Below are 24,534 nucleotides of genomic sequence, written 5' to 3' on the forward strand. Positions count from 1 at the left end.
ACATGAAACGGATTAGAAATAAGCTAAACCAGAGGAAAATGAAGTGTTGTTATGAATCGAGCTGCACTAAGGTAGCACGAGCTCACTAATAGGGTGTCACTGGATCAGTGCTGGGGCCACAATTTTTTTTTTTTACAATTTATATAAATCACTTGGAGCTGAGACAGATATAAGCTGTCTCAGATTTGCAGAAGGTCAGTGCAGTGGGGAATGAAGAAAAACGGAGGCTTAAACAAAAGCGAGCATGAAAACAAATTACAGTGGGACCTAAACAGATTATGGAAGGGAAATGAAGTGAAAAAAATGGGATTTCTTGTGGATAAATGTTCAGCAAGTATACGAGGGAAGAAAAGTAACAGTGTGAATATAAGCCATTCTACAGGAGATAAAGATGGGGGTGTTTCTAAGGCATTGGTGGAGGTCCATTGAAATCAACAGCAGTGAGAGACACCAGTAAGGATCTAATAGCTCAAAAGAAATATGTCAATAGCTAGATACAGGAAAATGATCAGTATTCACTGTAGCATTTGATTGTGCATTGTACCTTCTAGTCTTGTAATACGTTCGCACTTACTGTCTGTAGAATGAGCAATAACTCATTCAAAGGATTTGCCAAGTTAGTTTCAAATATTATAAATCCAGAATCAAAACCAACTGAATGGAGTGCTTTATCGAGGCTGTAAGATATTTGAAAGAAAAAGAACAGTTTAACCTCTAAATGTCAACAAATGGTTGAAAGTTCTCTTTTTTTCCTGAAAACACTATTCAGAGCACAAGTATATGATCATACACAATACTACATTTCGGAGAAGCCAATGAGTCAGTGAAACAGCATTCAATTAGGGGCAATAAAAGTTATCCAAAACTGCTGCATAATGTTACAGTAATTAAACATATTAGAAACCTTTACTGTTTCTACTGATTGATAGGCAAAGATCGATAGGCAAATTGAAAAATGATGAGGTTATGATTATGTCTCCCTAGCATCTGAAAACAGCCACATCATGGTGTAACTTCTTCCAAAAACGTTTATAAATCAAGCTGAAAGATTTATCAATAATGCATTTAATTGTTTCCGTGTAGATTTCTATTAACTAAATTTCCCTTTTTCAGAATTTAGGTTGTGACCGCTTCTTTTGTAAATGACCAAGTGCTGCCTGAAAATTGACCAATTGAATTTTCATTGCAAAAGAATGAATTTGTGGTGGCGGCAAGATTGAATTGCAGATATGCGTTTGATTTATTAAAATTGATAGAAGCAGGTAGCAGAGTTACATATTAACAATCAAACAACATCGGGGGGGGATGGGGGAGATTATGCGGATCTTCGGGAAATTTGGCCGGTTCTCGGGGTACAAATTGAATATGGGTAAAAGTGAGTTTTTTGTGATCAGGTGAGGGTCAGGAGAGGAGACTGGGGGAGCTGCCGTTTAAAAGTGGTGGGAGGGAGTTTCCGTTATTTGGGAATTCAGGTGGCACGGGGATGGGAGCAATTAAATAAATTAAATTTGACCCGGCTAGTTGAACAAATGGAGGAGGACCTTCGGAGGTGGGACATGCTCCCGTTGTCACTGGCGGGGAGGGTACAAACCGTAAAAATGATGGTCCTCCCGAGGTTTCAGTTTGTTTTCCAGTGCCTCTCTAGTTTCATACCAAAGTTCTATTTTTAGCGGGTTGTAGCCACCTGGGTTGGCCACTTACCGACTTAAAATGGAGACCGCAAAGACTACAGGGAAATTCAGCCAACATAGGCAAAAACTAGCAAGTGCAGAAATCCTGTGTATTAGAACTTGCAAAAGCCCAGACAGCACTGAAACTCACAGCCATCTGCATACTAATGAGCGATCCCCGGGAACAATTGAAACATGTAAGGTGAATAAGGCCAAGCCAGACTCCTCGGCGCCAGCAGGAGCCAAGACAAAGGAAGGCCAACGGACACCTAGGGACTGCCCAGCGATCAGGGAACGGCTCCAGCATCGGAGAAATCGATCCAAGTGATCGGAACGCAGTCCAATCACTAGGAACCAGATACGGGGTCCACCCCAAAGGGGCGTGAAGCCCCTGGGGACTATAAAGTAGAGTCCCAAAGTTCAAATCGTCCTTCTTGGCAGGGTCACTCAGCAACTCGAATCAACCCTCGAGAGTGAACTGCCTAAGCTGCCGCATCAACCAAGTAAGTCTCCAGTCAATGCACGCTATGAGATAGACGCTCCTAGCTACAAGTCCATACCAGCTTTTGAACCCTGCAGACCCACGATCGAACGAAAGGTAATTTGTTCCCCTGACCTGGTGGACCAGTTCCGAAGCTAAGAATAGTCTAGAAAGTAGAGTTTATGCATGAGTAGTGATTTACTGTGTATAATAAATGTGTTTTGATTTGAATCTTACTAATTGGCGTGTCGAGTTATTGATCAGTACTTGAACTTGAACCTCGTGGCAGTATCATAAAGATACCTTGCGATTCTAGAGCAAAGGTTATAGAAACAGAGCAAATTCAGTAAAGACCAAACGGGCAACGAATTAAGAGCCAACCAAAGTTAGCAACAGGGTGAATAGGGTGATCTCTGGTTTTGTGTGGGTGGGTAAAACCACGCGAGTAAAGAAAGTGTTGCTGGAGCGAAGCCCGGGGGGGGGGGGGGGGGTTGGGGGCAGGCGCTGCCGAACTTTCGTAATTACTACTGGGCGGCAAATATAGCCATGCCATGATCAGGAAGGGGGGGGGGGGGGTCGGTGGGGGGGCGAGTTGAGGCAGCATCATGAAAGGGCACAGGTTTGGGGACATTGGTAGTGGCTCCTCTGACTTTCTTGCCGGCCCGGTACTCCACAGCCCGGTGGTAGTGGTGGCCCTGAGAGTCTGGGGGCAGTGGCGGAAGCATATGTGAATGGACGGAGCATCGATGTGGGCTCCAATTTGTGGTAATCACCGGTTTGTCCCGAAGTTGGATGGGGGATTTGGGAGGTGTCAGAGAGTGGGGATTGAGAGGCTGGGAGATCTACTTATTGATGGGAGCTTTCCATGTTTAGAGGATTTGGAGGAGGAGTTTGAATTGCCGGGAGTGAATGGGTTTCGATATCTGCAGATAAGGGAGTTTGCACGAAGGCAGGTTGTGACCTCTCCGCTTCTACCGCCACAGGGGATACAGGACAGGATAGTTTCTAGAACGGGGGTGCTGAGGGGAAGATTTCGGATATCAATAAAGAACTCATGGAGTGGGAGGATACTCAGATAGGTGTGCTAAAGCGGAAATGGGAAGATGAGCTGGGAGGGGAGGTAGAGGCGGGTCTGTGGGCAGATGCTTTGAGCAGAGTCAGCACGTCCTCATCATGTGCCAGGCTCAGCCTGATACAATTCAATCAAGGTGGTTCACCGGGCACACATGATGGTTGTCCGGATGAGCAAGTTTTTTGGGGTAGAAGACAAGTGTGTGGGGTGTGCGGGAGGCCAGCAAACCATGTCCATATGTTTTGGGCATGCCCGAAGCTTAGGGGATACTGGCAGGGATTTGCGGATGACATGTCCACGGTACTAAAAACAAGGGTGGGGCCGGGTCCAGAGGTGGCGATTTTCGGAGTGTCGGAAGACCTGGGAGTCCAGGGGGCGACAGAGGCTGATGTTTTGGCCTTTGCCTCCTTGGTGAGAAGGAGATGGATATTAGCGTGGAGGGACTCAAAGCCCCCCAAATCAGGGGTTTGGGTTAGTGACATGGCTGTGTTTGAGAAAATTAAGTTGGTCCTGAGAGGATCAACGTTATGGTTCGTCCGGAGGTGGCAGCCGTTTGTCGACTTCTGAGAAAACTAAACTGTCAGCAGATTTACTTGGGGGAGGTTTAGGGGGTAGGGGGAAAAAAAGAATCAAACAACGTCATGTCATAAAGACATTACTAAGATGTGAAACCAGGAAAAAGGCATGATAAACAGGAAGTCTCGGAGAAAAAAACATTTATTTGTTCTTGGGATGTGGGCGTCGCTGGCTGGGGAAGCATTTGTTGCCCATCCCTAATTGCCCTTGAACTGAGTGACTCGCTAGGCCTATTTCAGTGGGATACAGTTAAGAGTACACCACATTGCTGTGTTTCTGGAGTCACGCGAGGGCCAGGCCAGGTAAGGATGGTAGATTTCCTTCCCTAAAGGACACGAGTGATCCAGATGGGTTTCATGGTCATCATTAGACTTTTAATTCCAGATTTTTATTGAATACAAATTTCACTATCTGCCTTAGGATTCGAACCCGGGTCCCCAGAGCATTATCCTGGATTGCTAGTTCAGTGACAACACCACGACGCCACTGTCTCGCCAAATGTATATTTCTCTCCAGCTAGACAAAGAAAATGATCGTTCAAAGAAAACAAGTAGCAGATCAACAAAGAGTTCAAAAACAAATATTCAAATATTGACATTTTGTCATCAAAAGAAATTAGGGAGGAGGTGGTGGCAATGCTCTGGGGACCTGGGTTCAAGTCCAACCACTGCAGATAATCAAATTTGAATTAAATAAAAAAGCGAATGTCGAATTAAGAGTCTAACGATGACTATGAAACCATTGTCGATTGTTGTAAAAACCCAGCTGGTTCACTACTGTCCTTTAGGGAAGGAAATCTGACATCCTTACCTGGTCTGGTTGACTCTTAACAATTAGGGATGGGCAATAAATGCTTGGCCCAGACAACAACGCCCACATCCTGTGAATGAATAAAAAAATAATCTTGCAATACGAACTACAGGTATGTAGCAACTAATTATTTGATTTATAATATAGGAGGCGGCAAATGGTGGTGGGTATGGTTGGCTGAATAACGGTCAGCAGAGAGTTTGAGAGAAACAAAGAGGGATGCTATATTGAGATTTAATTAGGGTCTTTTCAGTCCTATGCGGACAGAAACCAGATTGAAGAGGCACAACGGGAGACTGTAAGGAAAGATGGGCACACATTTTCGAGGCAATAATACATCAACAACTTTGGAGAGAAAAAGTAAGTTGGAAATGGGCTAGTTTAAAGGACAGGTTTTTATTTGGACAGAAGCATTGCTAGCAGTCCTGAAATGGAAAGTGACAGTATCTACAGAGAAGGAACCACTCATGCCAACAAGCATGGGGGTTGGCAAGAGATGTTGGTTTGCCAGATGTATTGTGGGAATAGAGTCAAGAGAGGATGAGGTACATCACTCATGGCAAAGAAAAGCCTGAAGACAACACAAGTCATGCTGGGGTTGCAAGACAGTAGACAAATTAGGGAGTGTCAACACTGCTCCCCACATGGGGCAAACTTTCAGTTCAGTTTTCACACTCATTAACCTAGTTTGTTTTTGGTCCCAATGTTCTGCTTCTCCCCTACACCCACTGCAAAGCACCCACAGCCTATAAATTATTTGCTGCCTACCTCCACAATGGCTCTAGTTGCCCCTCAAAGTCTATCCCTGTATTTCTACCCTCCATTTCGCCATGTTACAGAAACTCCCCGATGCCCTCCACCTGGATGCAATTCCCATCCAGAGGATCTCTCCTCACTGATTCTTTTTTTTCAATGCTCACATCCGTCTGAATGGTTGATAGGGATTTTTCTTCTTCAGCACTGTGTCTCTTCCTTCTTCTCTCCTCCTTTACCAGCTACCTTATCTATCTTTCTCCCACCATAGATTTCCTCCTTGTTCTGTCCCCTCTGTGAAGGATTAAGATCTCACACTGCATATTTTTACATTATATATATATATATATGGATATGGATTTGTGGGGCAGTATGGTGGCACAGTGGTTAGCACTGCTGCCTCACAACACCAGAGACCATGGTTCGATTCTGACCTTGGACGACTTGTGTGGAGTTTGCACATTCTTTTGGTCTGTGTGGGTTTCCTCCGGATGCTCCAGTTTCCTCCCAGTCCAAAGATGTGCAGGTTAGGTGGATTGGCCATGCTAAATTGTCCCTAGGTGAGGTTATAAGGATAGGGTGGGGGAATTGGGCCGAGGTTAGGGTGCTCTTTCAGAGAGTTGGTGCAGACGTGATGGGCCGAATGACCTCCTTCTGCACTGTAGGGATCCAAAACAAAAGGAGCTGAGGAGTTGTCTGGCAGTATTGGGGAAACTCACACTTTGTTGTCTCTGGGGAGGCGCGAACCACCCGCTGTGGGTTACACAGGCCAAATTCAAAGAGAACTTTACAAAGGTCATCTGAATTTCATAACTCAGGCTGGCCAATAGGAGTCTGCTCATCTGCAAAAACAAAGGGCCCATAGCCTTCCTTTCAATTTTTATGGTTAAGACATTTAATAATCTCAGGGACACAGATGAGGAATACAAATTCTTTGTTGAAGACAGTGTGGAGAGGTGGGAGTCATGTGACATGGGCCTCTGGCTTGTGGAACCAGTAGAGTGTCTTGATGAACTGAAAAACTGTGTCTGTTCACCATTTAACTGGCAGCCTCACAGAAAAGGAGCTGGCCCCAGGTTGAAGACCTGGTCCATCTGCACTGCTCCTGCAGGACCTTCGGTACCATCGCACACAAGACTGATTAATTTCTGTGTGCCTATCTCATCATGAAGGAATACCTCATTGGACTATGATTCTAGACCATGTACACACATGAACCAATATTTATTTTTTCTCTCTGGTCTCGACAAAAATTCTTCTTTTCTCTATCCCTCTCTTTGCTGTCTAACAACACCAAGTTAAAGTCCAACAGGTTTGTTTCGAATCACTAGCTTTCGGAGAACTGCTCCTTATAATAATAATAATAATCACTTGTTGTCACAAGTAGGCTTCAATGAAGTTACTGTGAAAAGCCCCTAGCTCCTTCCTCAGGTGAATGAAGAAGTAGGCTCCAGAAACATATATATATAGACAAAGTCAAAAATGCAAGACGATACTTTGAATGCGAATGCATTTTTGACTTTGTCTATATGTATATTTCTGGAACCTACCTCTTCATTCACCTGAGGAAGCAGTGCTCCGAAAGAAAGCTAGTGATTCGAAACAAACCTGTTGGACTTTAACCTGGTGTTGTAAGACTTCTTACTGTGCTCACCCCAGTCCAACGCCGGCATCTCCACATCACCTTTGCTGTCTAAGTATGGGGGTGACATTGTGACCACACCCCCCCCCCCCCCACCCCCCGCCCCCATGTTTTTGAGTGTGTGCAAATAAACAAACCCTTTTGAGTTCATCTGAACTGGAGTTTGCAGTGGGGTTATTAATAGAAAATTGGATCACACTAAAACGGAGGGGTTGGGGAATGCGTCATCACTTATAATGAGGGAAACAAAATCAAAAACACGTTTCGGTTTACTGGTGGGTGGTGAGAAGAGGAATTAGTACTGTTTAAAGTAACCCCCCATAACACCTCCCTCAAAGGAATTAGTTATGAATATCAATAATTAATACCGCTGCATTAACACAAGGAAATTAAGTGGGAATGTAACATTCAGAATATGCTGAATAAGTGTTATGCTTTAACTCCATAACACTTCCTCACATCAATAATAGCTATGCTGGGCCATGTTTTCACAAATCTCTAAGCCAGTGTTAAAGAGGCCACATCCGTCAATCTTTTGCACATAGTTTCATTAAAACGTAGGTAATATGATAATCAATTTCATTATCTATTTCTTTTCTTCGGGAAGCTGATGTGTATAATGAAATAATCAAGATAAACTTACTTTGACAGAAAGAGAGCAATAATGAACAAAAGTGCCACCAAGATGAAAAATATCCCCAGAGCAATCTGCAAACAAAATATATTCTTAAATTCACACCCATTATATTTTATCCACAACATAAACATATGACAGCAGCTGCAGAAAATCAAAACGCAACCAAGATACAGTGGATAGATTAGAAAAATTATTTATTTAATGCAAAATTGAACTTGCAGCAAACCAAAAATGATTAGTAACAAGCAACTGAATAATTGTGTTCAATACAGTTATATTTGACAGTTTTGATTGTGACGGGATAAAAGTTAATAATACCAAATTTTGAAGAAACTGATGACACAGAACTGAACCAAGCAAAAGGACAACATATCAAACTTAAATTCAATTGAGCTCAAGACCACACATTTAAGTTTCACAAATTTTTGAGCAATAGGTGAAGCTAGTAGCAACATGAATGGTATTTTCCATTAACAGGATGCTACCACCGAGCCATTAATAAGTTCTGTTGACCACACAAATGAGTAATGTGGTATATGAATTTCAGTGCCGGTGCAATGCCAGGTACATAGACCATACGTCCAAATGACTGGCATTTAATATTAAACAGCAAGTTCCTTTGGCTATTGTCAATAGGTAGAGTACAAACTATATTCAACCACCGCATGGTTGCAAAACCCAGAACATAATGTTTAACATTCCCGAGTGTGCTAACGATTATACTAGTAACCAGGTGAAGATGATCAGTCAGGCTCACAATGTGGCTCACGTATACTTGCAAGAAGCTGCATACATTCATTTGCAGTGATCTGTCCTCAGCAAGCAAATGGAACATGACCAGATATTGCACTTTTACTGAGATAAGCAAAAGCATGGGGGACAATAATTCCTGGTGTTTCTCCATGACAATCCTTTGACCAGAGTCAACTTGCCAATGAATCAGTATTCATTTCTCATGCAGTATAAAATGTTGCTCGCTTGGAAATTTAGCATTCTTGCATCTATCCTGATGAGTGCGAGATGAAAAGCTTTGACAGAATGTCTCTTTCTCAGCAATAATCAAACCTTGTTTAAGGGGTTGGGGTGTCACTGACCACTTAGAGTCCGGTCAATAAAACCTACTCAGAAGGCCTATTAAAATGGGAGGAATCTGCAAATCAATTAATTATAAATTAAACAAGTTATTGTAGTGACGCATAGATTACTGATAAAGCCATGCTTCAAATGTTGTATACAATTTTGAGTGGCCTACCTTCGTAAAAGATGTATATGCCTAAGAAGGTATTTGAAGCAAGCATCAAGGGTAAATCTTCTAAGTAACGAGGGGAACAACTTGGCAGTTCTCTCTTCCATACTATTACTTCATCACAGTAGTGAAGTCTAAGTAATTAGTTTAATCATTGTTGCATTGTCTGCATTTTTGGTTTTGAGTTATTCTACACAGCATTTGACACATAGGTAAACCTTACAATACATGCTCACAATTAATTTTCGCTTCGGCTAATTGATCCATCTTGAGTTTAAATTATTAGAACTCCCGCTTTGTCCATGTTTAAAATACTGTCCATACTATTCAACATTGAATTTGCAATAACTGATGTGAAGCCACTCAGGTTTGAAAGTAGTTATTTTTTAAACTAAATTACATAAGTTAGATATGTACTTTGGAAACTAAACGTGAAGCATTTCTACAATATTTACAGATATTTAGTGGCCAATGTGGATAATTTTACAATAGCACTTTGAGAGTTAAGTCTAAATAGCTCTTTTTTCTTAAATCATAAAGATACAACCAACCATTAATTTATACAAACATGGTTGAACATTAGTTGCTTCCATCAGCAATAATTTAATTCAACACAATCAAAAGCTAGAACTCAGTGGGAATTGATATAATGTGAAAGATAATATGTAGCTTGGACTGTTTATCAGAATGGAAGGATTCCAAGTATGCTTCTAGATCCCAGAAGTGATTATTCAGCTACAAGGAAACCAATGATGCTGTAATGAAGGTCAATTTTCAACAAAACAAAGCTATCCATTTCACTATCAATAGTATGTGCAGTAGCTGAAGAAAGAACTGAACAGAGATGGAAGAAATGCAGGAAGATTACAACCAAAGTATTTTGTGCATTAAAATTGTTGGCAAATAAAGAGCAATCTGCATTACTTGACAGTAAACATTTAATGATGTCAAAATGGGAGCATGCAGCATGGAGATGAAGTGCAAACTTTGAGTTTGGTAAGTGGGGGAAGTTGTGTTTAATACCCTTTACTTCTTCTTTCTTTCTCACCCTTTAGGATTGGTTCTAACTCTAAGGAGCTAGCTGTTTGGTGAGAATCTGGTGGGTAATTTCTACCCCATTCCCAAGGTTTAAAACAGTACACAACCTGTCAGTAAAGTTAATATATATAAACTCACCATAAATCTGTAAATAATTTAATTAAACAATGATTTAAAACACATTAAGGATGGCAAGACAGGTGATGTGTCAAGGCTGCAGCATGTAGGAGCTCCTGGATAACATTGTTATCCAGGGTAAACACGTCTGCAGTACGTGTTTGCAGCTTGAGGAACTTCGGCTTGGAGTCATTGAGCTAGAGGATATGCTGCAGACTCTGCAACACATCAGGGAGAAGTTAGATTCACGTTTGAGGTTCTTTCAGCTTGTTAAAGAATTATTCATTTATGATGGAGATGGAAATGCTTTCTCTCAGAGGGTTGAGTGTCTCTGGAACTCTCTTCCTCAAAGGCAGTGGAAGCAGAGTCTTTCAATAATTTTAAGGCAGAGCTAGAAAGATTCTGGATCAACACAGGGGTGGAAGTTTATTGGAGGTAGACAGGAATAAGGGGTTGAATTTCCAATCAGATCAGCCATGAGCTTGTTGAATGGCAAAGCAGGCTCGAGGGACTGAGTGGCCTACCCCTGTGCTTAATTTTTATGTTTGTACGTATGTAATGTTATTAGAGCACAACTAATTAGCCTGTAAGACAATTTTAACTGTCAACACTTTTATAGATCAAATTATGACCGGAAGCTATGTTGTTTCTTTTTAATATGAGAAAGTTTTGACATATTTATTAAATGATCTTCCTGAGTTAGTCACCATTTGTAATGAAGTTTTAAATAATTCTTTCCTTGTTCTCCCACCATGAGAGGCCCGATATTAATGCTGTTTTTTTCAGTTACGATAATGGAAGGATATCATTCTAAGTGCAATCAATGCCACTGTTAAACGTGTGCAGAATAGGGCTGACTCTTTAGAGATATTTCTATTGACATAAAATAGAGATAAAAGAGATAAAAGGACAGGTTGAGAGAGAACCTTGGGGATGAATGACCATAATATGAAAGAATTTTTTATCAAGGTTGATAGTGAGGTAGTTAATTCTGAAACCAGGGTCCTGAATCTCAAGAAAGGTAATTGTGATGGTATGAGGCACGAGTTGGCTTTGATGGACGGGGAAACATTACTGAAAGGTAGGACAATGAACAAATTCAAGGAACGAATAGGTGAACTCCAAAAGTTGTTTATTCCTATCTGGTGCAAGAGTAGAAAGGGAACGGTGGCCAAACCATGGCTTACAAGGGAAAATAGGGATAGTATTAGATTCAAAGAAGAGGCATTCAAATTAGGTGGAAAAAGCAATAGACCCGAGGATTGGGAACAGTTTAAAATTCAGCAGAGGCAGGCCAAGGGATTGATTAAGAAATGGGGGAATTCATAATGGGGAACAAAGAAATGGCTGAGGAACTAAATTCATACTTTGTTTCGGTCTTCACAAAGGAAGACATGAATAATGTACCGGAGATTCTGAGTAACACAAGTTTTAATGAGGTTTAGAAGGAAATCAATATTAGTAGAGAAATGATTTTGGGGAAATTAATGGGGTTGAAGGCAGATAAATCTCCAGGGCCTGATAATCTTCAGCTCCCTCAACCTTTCCTCATAAGACCTACCCTCCAATCCAGGCATCATCTTGGTAAATCTCCTTTGCACCCTTTCCAATGCTTCCACATCCTTCCTGTAAGGAGGTGACCAGAACTGCACACAATACTCCAAATGTGGTCCAACCAAGGTCTTGTACAGTTGCAGCATAACCTCACGGCTCTTAAACTCAATCCCTCGTTAATAAATGCTAAAACACTATAGGCTTTCTTCACGGCTCTATCCACTTGGGTGACAACTTTCAGAGATCTATGGACATGAACACTGAGATCTCTCTGCTCCTCCACATTCCTCAGAACCCTGCCGTTGACCCTGTAATGCGCATTCAAATTTGTCCTACCAAAATGAATCACCTCACTTATCAGGGTTAAACTCCATCTGCCACTTTTCAGCCCAGCTCTGCATCCTATCAATGTCTCTTTGCAGCCTACAACAGCCCTCCACATTATCCACTACTCCACCAATCTTGGTGTCATCAGCAAATTTACTAACCCAACCTTCAACTCCATCATCCAAGTCATTGATAAAAGTCACAAATGGCAGAGGACCCAGCACTGATCCCTGTGGTACACCGCTGGTGAATGGGCTCCAGGATGAAAATTTACCATCTACCACCACCCTCTGTCTTCTATGTGATAGCCAGTTACTGATTCAATCGGCCAAATTTCACTCTATGCCATGCCTCCTTACTTTCTGCATGAGCCGATCGTGGGGAACCTTGTCAAACGCCTTACTAAAATCCATGTATATGACATCAACTGCTCTATCTTCATTTATGTACTTAGTTACCTCCTCAAAGAATACAATCAAATTTGTGAGTCAAGACTTACCCCTCACAAATCCGTGCTGACTATCCTGGATTAAGCTGTATCTTTCCAAATGATCATAAATACTATCCCTCAGGACCCTTTCCAATAATTTACCGATGACTGAAGTGAGACTAACCGGCCTATAATTCCCAGGGTTATACCTATTCCCTTTCTTGAACAAGGGGACAACATTCGCCTCTCTCCAGTCTTCTGGCACTATTCCTGTAGACAGTGAGCACATAAAGATCAAAGCCAAAGGCTCTGCAATCTCATCCCTTGCCTCCCAAAGAATCCTAGGATATATCCCAACAGGCCCAGGGGACTTATCTATCCTCGGGCTTCTCAAAATTTCTAACACATCTTCCTTCCGAATATCTACATCCTCCAGCCTACCAGCCTGTATCGCACTATCCTCCTCAACAACATGGCCCCTCTCCTTTGTGAACACTGAAGAAAAATATTCATTTAGGGCCTCTCCCATATCTTCAGACTCCATGCACACGTTCCCACTACTGTCCTTGACCGGCCCCAACTTCACCTTGGTCATTCTTTTATTCCTCACACAAGTGTAAAGAGCCTTGGGGTTTTCCTTGATCCAACCCGCCAAGGACTTCTCATGCCCCCTTCTAGCTCTCCTAAGCCCTTTCTTGAGCACCTTCCTAGCTATCTTGTATCCCTCAAGTGCCCTAACTGAACCTTGTTTTCTCATCCTTACATAAGCCCCCTTCTTCCTCTTGACAAGACATTCAACCTCTTTTGTAAACCATGGTTCCCTCACTCGACCCTTTCCTCCTTGCCTGACAGGGACATACATATCAAGGACACGCAGTATTTGCTCCTTGACAAGCTCCACATCTCAATTGTGCCTATCCCTGACAGTTCCTGTTTCCATCTTATGCTCCCCAATTCTTGCCTAATCGCATCGTAATTACCCTTTCCCCAGTTCTAAACCTTGCCCTGCCATATGTTCCTATCCTTCTCCATTGCTATAGTGAAAGTCACCGAATTGTGGTCACTATCTCCAAAGTGCTCTCCCACAACCAAATCTAACACTTGGCCCAGTTCATTACCCAGTACCAAATCCAATGTGGCCCCGCCTCTTGTCAGTCTATCCACATATTGTGAGAAGAAACCCTCCTGCACACACTGGATAAAAACAGCCCCATCCAAACTATTCGAATTATAGTGGTTCTAATCAATATTTGTAAAGTTAAAGTCACCCATGACAACTACCCTGTGACTTCCGCACCTATCCAAAATCTGCATTGCAATCTTTTCCTCCACATCTCTGTTACTGTTGGGGGCCTATAGAAAACTCCTAACAAAGTGACCGCTCCTTTCCTATTTCGAACTTCAGCCCACACAACCTCAGCAGACAGATCCTCCTCAAACTGCAGCCATTATACTAACCTTGATTAACAATGCTACTCCTCCACCTCTTTTACCACCTTCCCTAATCTTACTGAAACATCTAAACCCCGGAACCTCCAACCACCATTCCTGCTCCTGTTCTATCCACATCTCCGTAATGGCCACAACATCGTAGTCCCAGGTACCAATCCATGCTTCAAGCTCACCAACCTTATTCCTGATGCTCCTCGCATTGAAGTAGACACGCTTCAAACCACCTTCATGCCTGCAGGTCCACTCTTGTGACCTTGGTACTTTCCTCAGTACTGCATAACCCTCAACTTCCTTAACTCCAGCAACGCTATCTCCTGGACTACAAATCAGTTTCCCATCCCCCTGCCAAATTAGTTTAACACCCCCCCCACCCCGAAGGTCTCACATAGCAGATTACTATGTAAAGTTAAAGCGCATGGGATTGTGATAATGTCTTGAGATGGACGAAAAGCTGGTTAGTAGAAAGCAAAGAGTTGGAAGAGGTGGATCATTTTCCGATTGGCAGGCAATGACTAAGTGGGGTACATCAGGGATCGTTGCTAGGACCCCAACTGTTCACATTATATATTAATGATTTGGACGAGGGAACTAAATGTATTTTCTCCAAATGTTCAATGATAGAATGTGGGTGGGAGGGTGAGCCGTGAGGAGGATGCAGAGATGCTTCAGTGTGATTTGGGCAGGCTGAGTGAGTGGGCATATGCATGGCAGGCACAGTATAATGTGGATAAATGAGAGGTTATTCACTTCGGTAGCAAAAATGGAAAGGCACGTTACTATTTTAATGGTCTAAATTGAAAGAGGTGGATACGCAGTGAGATCTTGGTGTCCTCATGCATCAATTGTTGAAAGTAAGCACGTAGGTACAGCAGGTACGTTGGCACAAGGATGGGAGTATAGGAATAGTGTTGTTTTACTGCAATTGTATAGGGTGTTGGTGAGACCACATCTGGAGTAGTGTGTGCAGTTTTGGTGCCCTTATCTGAGGAAGGATGTTCTTGCTATGGAGGAAGTGCAGCGAATATTTACCAGACTGATTTCTGAGATTGCAGGACTGACATATGAGGAGAGACCAAGTGGTTAGGATCATATTCATTGGAGTTTAGAAGAGTGAGAGAGGATCTCATAGAAACGTAGAACATTCAAACAAGATTAGACGGGGTACAATCAGAAAGAATGTTCCCGATGGTGAGGGGAGTCCAGAACTCGGGGTCATAGTTTTAGGATAAGGGGTAAACCTTTTAGGTCTGAGGTGAGGAAAGATTTCTTTCCCCAGAGTGTGGTGAATCTGTGGAATTCACTTCCACAGAAAATAGTTGAGGCCAGAACAAAGAACAGTACAGCAGAGTATCAGGCCCTTCAGACCTCCAAGCCTACGCCGACCACGTGGCCGATCTAGACCAACCGCTTATATTCAAGAAAGAATTAAATATAGGTCTTGGGGCTAAAGGGATCAAGGAATATGGGGGAAGGCGGGTTCAGGGTGTTAAATTTGATGATTATCCAAAGGGCTGAATCTTCTATGTATGTTTCTATGTATGTAAGTGCAGCAGATACCTGGGAACACCAGCACATGCAAGCTCCCCCCCCCGTACCCCGCATCCTGACTTGGAATTACATCACTGTTCCTTCACTGATAATGGATGAATATTCTGGAACTCCCTCCGCAACAGTACTGTGGGTGCACCTACACCACATGAACTGGAGTGGTTCAAGAAGGTGGCTCACCACCACCTTCTTGGGGCAATTACGTATGGGTAATAAATGCTGATCTAGACAGCGATGCCCACATCCCAAGAAGGAATAAAATATGTACACCTCTAAATACATAAACCAAACATGTACATGAAAGATTATCCAGGGAAAGGCAGGAACGTGGGGTTGAAGTTACAATCAGATCAGCCATAATCGTATTGAATGGCAGAGCAGGCTCAAGGGACCGAGTGGCCTACTCCTGCTCCTAGTTCGTATGTTTGTACGTATGTTGTTAGAGCACAACTAATTAGCAAGACAATTTTATATGTGTGTGTACGTACACACACGAAACATTAGGAATTGGGATGCAAAGAAAAAATAGATTCACCAGAATTCTCAAACAGCACCTTAATATTCAAACTTCCCAATTCCTATATCTCTTTATTAATGTGACATGTCTCTTTGTGCAACATATTCTGAAAATCATATAAGGCCTCCATGAGTTGACATACATTTTCTAGTGAATTTGTACTAGACACACTAGCCTACAGGCAAATTATCTTGAGACAGCCCATGGAGTGCCACCCCTAGGGTGGTGCAGACAGAATGCACTCAAGCAATTTTCCTGAAAATTTGAACTAGAGTAAATGAACATCTAGACGGGCTTCGGCACAATTCAAGTATAATGTACATTCACCCCTCTCCACCCCTTAATCACACCTAGCCCCACCCCCCCACCCACCCCCGAAAAAGCTGACAAAAAAAATAAACAAAACATTGTTGCGTTTCTCTGAAATTATTCAACAGTGGCTTCTACAGCAACATGAACATTTTATTAACTTTTAATCACTGCAAGTGTCAGCACATGCCAAGATTTGAAGCTCCGACTATAGAAGCGTAGAAAATAGGAGGAGGCCAATTGATCCGTAGAGCCTATTGAATATGCCCATGGCTGATCCTCTAACTCAACATCACTCTCCCGTGCTCTCCCCATACCCCTTAATGCCATTAAAATCTAAAAATGTATCTATCCCGTTTCCAAATCTGACAGAATTTTATATATTTCAATATGATCCTCTCTCATCCTTCAAATTTCCAGTGAATTCAGGCCCAGTTGACTCAATCTCTTCACATTCGACAATCCTGACATCCCAGGAATCAGTCCGGTGACCTTTTGCTGCAGTACCTTTGCTGCAAGTATATCCTTTCTTAGATAAGCGGACCAAAACTGTACACAACGGTCCAGGTGTGGTCTCACCAAGGCTCTGTAGGAAGACACTCTTGCTCCTGTACTGTAGAAACCAACTATTTTCTAATAGGTAAAAGATAGCTATTTAGCGTAAATATTAAGCCCCAGTCTTTAAATACCCATTTTACATTCACTCATAACCTCAGGCCATCTCAAAACATAGAGACATAAAACAGCATAATTCCATTATAGATTAAAACAGCACTTTTACTGAGCTAACAAATACATTTGCAAGACAGTTTGACACTATACTTGTGCTGTACCATTTATCAGATCAAGGACATAGCAACACCATAGCAACAGCATAGTAATATGAAGGCACCATTGTTCACAATACAGATAACAGCTAAGTCAGCAGAAGACCAGTTTAAGCTGGTCGTGATAACAGCATAGAATTGCATTCCATAACATGCACAAGTATTTAGACATGAAACATTTAAAACTAATGTTGCACATTGAAGATTGACAGCTAACCGTCAAATCAAACTCATTTGATTCTAACCCAAACCAACGAGGATTACATGTAGATAGATGGCTAAAGACGGATTTAATTCCTATAACCGTGAGGGTCCGTACGGCCATCTTTATTCATGAATCATCTTTACTTTGATCTAAACTATTCGCTGTCTCTGTACTTTCGTTTTTCCACTCTAACTCTTGAAGTAAATGCAAGCTGTTTTGCCGTCAGCAAGAAACCATTTCTGTATTATTTTGAAAGTTAAATTGTGTCCAAGTTGCTTCTCTTCAAGTCCTTTTTGCTAGCCGGACTTATTAGAGAATAAGATTTAAATGACTCTCAATTGTAATCACGATTCTTATTTGCACCCGAGAAGTTTTAACTCAAATTTCTACTGAATTTTAGTGTTCGCAAGTGCCACTAAATCCGCATGGTAGATCTCTACATGTACTCATGTCCTCTTGGAATGAAGGCCAACATACCATTTGTCCTCCTAATTGCTTGCTGTACCTGCATGTCTGCTTTCAGCGACTGGTGCGTGCACTAGGATACCCAGGTCCCTTTGTACGTCAACAGTCCTCCCCCCACCCCCACTTAATGCTTTTGGCATTTTTTACATTACTGAAGGAGACACAGAACAGTCCATGGGGCAATATATTTGAGTGTACTGTTTGACAACCATTTTGTTTCATATCTCATTATTCACATAAACCAGAGAGGATACTGGAGTTAAATTGTCAGAAGTTCCAAAATGGTTCATCATGTTGTAACATTATAAACCATGTTCAAGGTCAACTAAATACATGTTCTGCCTATCTACTGAATTTATCTGTAAGGTCTCTATATGTATGCACAAAGGTGTCTGAAATAAGTAATCTGTAATATGTATATATGGCACAGACAATATATGCACCTTAAGGGGTCGTAGAGCACAGCAAAACTTCAACCAACAACTTCTCTCAGCTGTTTCCAGGTGTCTGTCTCTTCTTTTAAGATTTCGCAACTTTTCCTGTAGTTTCTGTAAAGCTCTTCGGTCCCCTGCAGACAGTGGGCGGCCATCTATGCACTGTTGGAAGATTCAATGAGCATTACCGAGCACTGTTCAGGTAACCATTTTCTCTGACGCAAACAAATATTCAAGCATATCTACATTTTGTAAATCAGGATATGCTTTACATACATTACACCAACTTGTCTTTTTGGCATCCAACTAAGTACTGGGAAGATCAAAGTCATTGGAGGGGGATTGTCTGCTCCCATTTTCATCGAGGGATTTTGGTGACGGGAGTGGAAATTCCTGCAGAGGGACCAAACAATGTTTCATGCCAACATAAAGTTGTGACACAATTGGTCCCTCTCCCACTGCCAGTAATGCAACAGTAATCGTGACGATCAATATTGTAAACCCCATCTCAGGGCTGAAAATGCACCCCGCCATTACATAATGCAATCACATTAGCGTGAGGGGTACACCAACCTAAATTACGACCGGTCTCCCAAGTTGTGCATCTGGCGAGCGGAACCCAGCAAAGTTCACATGAATACATCACTCACGGGAGGTGGTGGGTAGGTGAGGGGGGGTGGGGGGGGGGGGGGGGGGCAAAGTTCCGCGCCGGGGAGGGCAGCGAAGTTCCGCGCCGGGGATGGCAGCTAAGTTCCACGCAGGGGAGGGCAGCGAAGTTCCGCGCCGGGGAGGGCAGCGAAGTTCCGCGCCGGGGAGGGCAGCGAAGTTCAGCACCGGGGAGGGCACCGAACTTTCATGCCAGGGAGGGTAGCGAAGTTTCACGCCGGGGAGGCTAGTGGATTTCTGCGGCGGGGAGGGCAGTGAAGTTCCGCGCCGGGGAGGGCAGCGAACATTCATGCCGGGGAGGGTAGCAAAGTTCCGTGCCGGGGACGGTAGTGGAGTTCTAAGGTTGCACATCAGGGAGGCGGGGTTCCGTTAGGCAGGGTTACGCTCACGGGCGAAGGGTGGGGTTCCAAGTGGAAGGAGGTGGTGTAGGTGTGCAGAGGGTCTGCATGGGGGAGGGAACGAGTTCTGCGTGGGGGGGGATTCTGCATGGAGCATGGTGTTGTGGGGTTGGGGTGGGGGAGGATTGCCTTCAGTTTTAACTTCATTATATCAGGGTACCTCTCTAAAAAAACTAAGTTGCTGGAGGGGTGGGCTCCAACATTACATCATCAGCGGACAGTGCTGTTGCCGCTTCAACGTTATTTTCCATCCAGCTACGACGTTCTGGCGAAAAGTAGGAAAATTCAATACCTGCCACAAACTCCTCTCTCCCCAGCCACAAATTCCATCGGCTTGCCACCAACTCTGTCCTTCTTCCTGACAACTACCCGAGGCTGAAGCAAACTCTTTTCACCCTTCATGACATATTTGACCCCAAAATGAGCTCCTGAGATATCTAGGCAATCACCAAGATTGCCTGCTCCTAGCTTTGTAACATTGCATGATCCTAGCCTGCCATAGTTCATCTGCTGCTGAAACTCTCAACCAAGCATTTACTATCTTTAGTCTTGAATATTGCAAGGTACTCCTGACTGACATCTCTCATTCTACCCTCATGACTTGAGGTCATCCAAAACTTTAATACCCATATCCTAACTTACATTAACTCTATTCATGCAACACTCCTATGGTTGCTGACCTACATTACCTAGTACCTCCATGGCTTTGTTCTCCCTTGCTCTAATCTCCTCAGTGCCACAACCCTCTGAAAGGTCTAAACCTGGCCCCTTGAGCATCCCCGATTTTAAACGCTCCACACCATTGGCAGCTGTACTTCAGCTATTTGGGGCAAAAGCTCTGGAATTCCCTCCCTATACCTCCCCACTTCGCTTTCCTCCTTTAGGACGCTCCTTCAATCTTACGTCTTTGACCAAGTTTTTGCTCACGTGCCCTAGTATCTCCTTATGTGGCTTGGTGTCATATTTTATTTGATAATGCTCATCTGAAAAGCTGTGCGACATTTTACAACAACAATTACAAGTCATTGCTGTTGAAGTGTAATTAAATGTTTAATTAAAAGGTTTGTTAAAGTTCACTGGCTTTATGATTGGAAAAGTAATTCAGATGGAATATTTTTCTAGCATTTCTGGAGATTTAATTTTTTCACAGCCACAAAGCATTTGCATCAGTTGGATATGTGAAAATTACACTGACAAAATCTACTATAAACCTGGTTAAGAATTCCTAGAATTCTAAAATTGTACAAATTATGGGTGAATTACAAAGATGTAGTTGTCAGATTCATACTAACCTTATCCCTTCAGGAATAAAACTGACAAATATATTATTACATTTCATGCACACACTTGATTTAGAGTCGAGATATTCAGCAGGTCAGCAGCAGAGTTAATGTTTGAGTCAAATATGAATCTTCTTCAGGCTTCTGAAGAGTCATGTTTGAAACATTAACTCTGAATTTCTCGCCACCGAAGTTGCCAGACCGGCTGAGTATCTCCAACTTCCACAGTATTGTGCTTTTATTACACTCCAGATATTCCTGGTTACACACCTCTTGTATCTTATATGCTTACATTGTGCCTGAATTATTCAATGGACTACATTCTGCAGTGAAGAATGAAGGCTACAAAAGAGTAACAAATATCTGTCCAGTAAATAATAAGCAGTTTACTACCATGAGTGCGAGAATCGTGTTTTGTCTGTAATATCTGTACAATAAAAAGGAAGCAATTCGGATTAGATCGGGTGGGGGGCAGCTTGGTGGAGCATAAATGCCATCATAGATTAGTTGAGTCAAATGATCTGTTTCTGAGCGAGGAATTCTATGTAGAAATAAACCAACAAAAACTTCAATTCAGCTATTTATTCCTTTACCAAAGTGGGTCATATTTAACAGTTAAAATGCTACAAGGCACGGTGGTTAGCACTGCTGCCTCACAGCACCAGGGACCCGGGTTCAATTCCAACCTCAGGTATCTGTCTGAGTGGAGTTTGCACTTTCTCCCCATGACTGCAGGTTTCCTCCCAGTGCTCCGGTTTCCTCTCACAGTCCAAAGATGTGCAGCTTAGGTGGGGTATGGGAATCGTGCAGGCAGGTGGGCCAAGGTAAGGTGCTCTTTCAGAGGGTTGGTGCAGACTCGGTGGGCCAAATGGCCTCCTTCTGCACTGTAGGAATTCTATGAATTCTAATTCTATGATAAACATAGCATTCCAAATGACTGAAATTAAATTTTCATCTTTTGCATGCACGCTTTTGCAATTCTTTTTTGAATACTTTGGAAGAGGAGGTGAGAAACAAATTGCTAAGCATTTTGATTCTGCAGTGGTTGAATTTACAGAGCAACAGTTATAGTTATGGTTTGAATTGTGACTTCAATTTTTTTTTTTCAGTACACTATGCTTCCCCACATTTGCAGGCTGGTTAACTTTACCCAGTTAACTCCCAACTTCTATGCTTTTTCCTCCTTCTGAACTTGGCCAGGCTTGCCTTCTCTTGAAAAAAATAGACTTTGCAGCATTTGCCAGACCTGACTGTCTACATCTGTGCTTTAAATTTCAACCATTTACAACACAAAAATAACCAGAGGTGCGAGCTGGTTTGGATAGGAAATCGCTTTATGTCAAATAAAAGTTATCTTGAGATGTGGGTGACACTGATAAGTCAATATTTCATTGGCCAGCCTCGATGTCTTGAGGGCGTTAAGAGGTAACAACGTTTTGTGTGACTGGAGTCACTTGGCCAAGTATGTGGCAAGTTCCTCCCTGAAAAACATCAAGAAACCAACTAGGTGTTTACAATCGCCATCTGATTTTGTATAATTTGCTGATGTCGGTCTTCAAAGCTCACATTTTATTCAATTTAACCATACGATTTGCAATTCCGGATTTTGAGGTCAATCAGGACCGTGACCACCAAATTATTTAGAAACTAATTTTATCAAAGCTTAACTAATTAGTATTTTGATTATATAGCAAACCATTGCTTTTTTAAAAACGTGAATAAATCAATGCTTCAAAACACATTTAAAATTAACATAACGTATCTGTTGATGATTCAAAGATCCTGAAACCTATTGACATGTAAATGTTTGTACCCGACCTTGGATTTAATCCTCTCCATTTGCTGTTCCACTTCTTCAAGGTCTTCAGTATTTTGCAATCGTTCATAAACCACGCTCCTTGTACCTCTTATCAGATTCAATGGTAATGCGGACATACCATAAGCCTTGAAGAAAAAAAGTATACAGAATGTGAAGTCAAACCAGAAGAGAAAGATCATTGCCAACAGAAAGCTTCATCGGTAAATTTATTTTGCTACAACTGGAAGTGAACTAATTAAGCCAGAAAACTCATGTGGCGAGTCAAATACAATATCCTCCCGTTCTTAAATAAACCTAAGAGTTACACTACTTACAGCAGAATAGTTTGATTTGATATCCACGTTCAGCAGAGTAGAACACTAGACCAGATTGTGGATTTAAGATTATGAAAAGCACAAATAATGCATCAGCATGCTAAATAATCACAAGGGCATTATTTACCGTTTAAAAAGGCTGCATTTAAGTCGGGTTTTCTAGCAGTAAACCATAATCATCAAGTGGTGAAGGATGTGATTTACGGATTTCCACAACAGATCAGGGTTACTTAAAATATATTTTGAATAGATATTTATTAGTTTGCAGATTCAAACACACACATCAGCACCACCAAAAGGCTCAAAAAAGCATCCATACCTAACATCAGAGTAGGCAACTGGATTAGAGAGCACTCCCCCACCCCCACCCATAAACACAGTGCCAACCCACCTCCTGAAAATTAGATACTTCCTGTCAGATGCAGGCAGATTCAGGCACATGTAATATTCCTAATGATGCACAGCAGGAGGCGAATGCTATAAATTTTAAAATAAACATTTATTTTGGTTTGAAACTACTTGTAAATTACCATTCTGCCTTCCTTGTCTAATTATCTTCCAAGGAATTTTCTATAAAGCCACATCCGGCCAAGGACTTGGTGGGTTTCCCATCTTGCATTCCCCGTATAAGTGCTGCAATCTCAAGGCTCATGAAGCCTCCCTTTATGCCCAATATAGAAGGGCAGTCTGAGGATGAAAATTGAATCCTATTAAAAATGAGAAATAATGCACGCTTCCATAATGCACGCTGACCACCGCACAGTCCTTGTGGAGACAAAGTCCTGACTTCACATTGAAGATACCTTCCATTGTGTTGTGTGGCACTACCACCGAGACAAATGGGATAGGCTTCGAACAGATCTAGAAACTCAACTGGGCATCCATGAGGTGCTGTGGGCCATCAGCAGCAGCAGAATTGTATTCAAACATAATCTGCAACCTTATGGCCAGGCCTCTCCGCCACTCTACCATTACCACCAAGCCAGGGGATCAACTCTGGTTTAATGAAGAGTGCAGGACAGCATGCCAGGAGCAACATCAGACATACAGAAAAATTAGGTTTCAACCTGGTGAAGCTACAGCACACAACTACTTGTGTGCCAAACAGCATAAGCAGCCAGTAATAGACAGAGATACGTGATCCCACAACCAACTGATCAGATCTAAGCTCTGCAGTCCTGCCACATCCATCTGTGAATGGTGGTGGACAATTAAACAACTCACTGGAAGAGGAGACTCCACAAATAGCCCCATCCTCAATGATGGAGGAGCCCAGCACATATGTGCAAAAGACAAGCCTGAAGCATTTGGCACTTCTGGCTGAAGATTGTTGCGAGTGGATGATCCATCTCGGTCTCCTCCTGAGATCCACAGCATTACAGATGTCAGTCTTCAGCCAATACGATTCACTCCACGTGATATCAAGAAACGGCTGAAGGCACTGGATACTGCAAAAGCTATGGGCCCTGACAATATCCCCGCAATAGTCCTGAATTCTTGTGCTCCGGAACTTGCCGCAGCCCTAGCCAAGCTGATCCAGTACAGCTACAACACTGGCATCTATCTGGCAATGTGGAAAATTGCCCAGGTGTGTCCTGTACACAAGAAACAGGACAACTCCAACCAAGCCAATTACCGCTCTATCAGCCTACTCTCCATCATCAGCAAAGTGATCGAAGGAGTCATCAACAATGCTAACAAGTGGCACTTACTCAGTAATAACCTGCTCACGGACACTCCGTTTGAGGGTCACTCATTTCTTGACCTCATTACAGCCTTGATTCAAATATGGACAAATGAGCTGAATTTCAGAGGTGAGGTGAGAGTGAATGCCCTTGAATCAAGGCAGCTTTTGACCAAATATGGCATCAAGGAACCCTAGCTAAACTGGAGTCAATGTGAATCAGGGGGAAAACTGCCCGCTGGTTGGAGTCATACCTGGCACAA

General features: G+C 42.5%; 1 protein-coding gene and 1 long non-coding RNA gene across 3 annotated transcripts in view; one reads left to right on the forward strand and one right to left on the reverse strand.

Annotated features, from left to right (window-relative positions):
* LOC140410350 (lysosomal cobalamin transport escort protein LMBD1-like) overlaps positions 1 to 24,534 on the reverse strand; it is a 250,202-nt gene that overhangs the window by 50,923 nt on the left and 174,745 nt on the right. For both annotated transcript variants that reach the window (XM_072498366.1, XM_072498365.1), the window contains 4 exons: positions 22,273 to 22,398; positions 18,120 to 18,272; positions 7,648 to 7,712; positions 575 to 677 (listed from right to left, as the gene is read on the reverse strand). In XM_072498366.1, the coding sequence (XP_072354467.1) occupies positions 575 to 677; positions 7,648 to 7,712; positions 18,120 to 18,272; positions 22,273 to 22,398 (447 nt within the window). The remainder of the gene's footprint in view (positions 1 to 574; positions 678 to 7,647; positions 7,713 to 18,119; positions 18,273 to 22,272; positions 22,399 to 24,534) is intronic.
* Positions 1 to 24,534, forward strand: part of LOC140410351 (uncharacterized) — a 112,782-nt gene that overhangs the window by 22,316 nt on the left and 65,932 nt on the right. The gene's annotated exons all lie outside the window — the stretch shown is intronic.

This window comes from Scyliorhinus torazame, chromosome 4 (assembly GCF_047496885.1).
Source record: "Scyliorhinus torazame isolate Kashiwa2021f chromosome 4, sScyTor2.1, whole genome shotgun sequence".
Taxonomy (NCBI): Eukaryota; Metazoa; Chordata; class Chondrichthyes; order Carcharhiniformes; family Scyliorhinidae; genus Scyliorhinus; species Scyliorhinus torazame.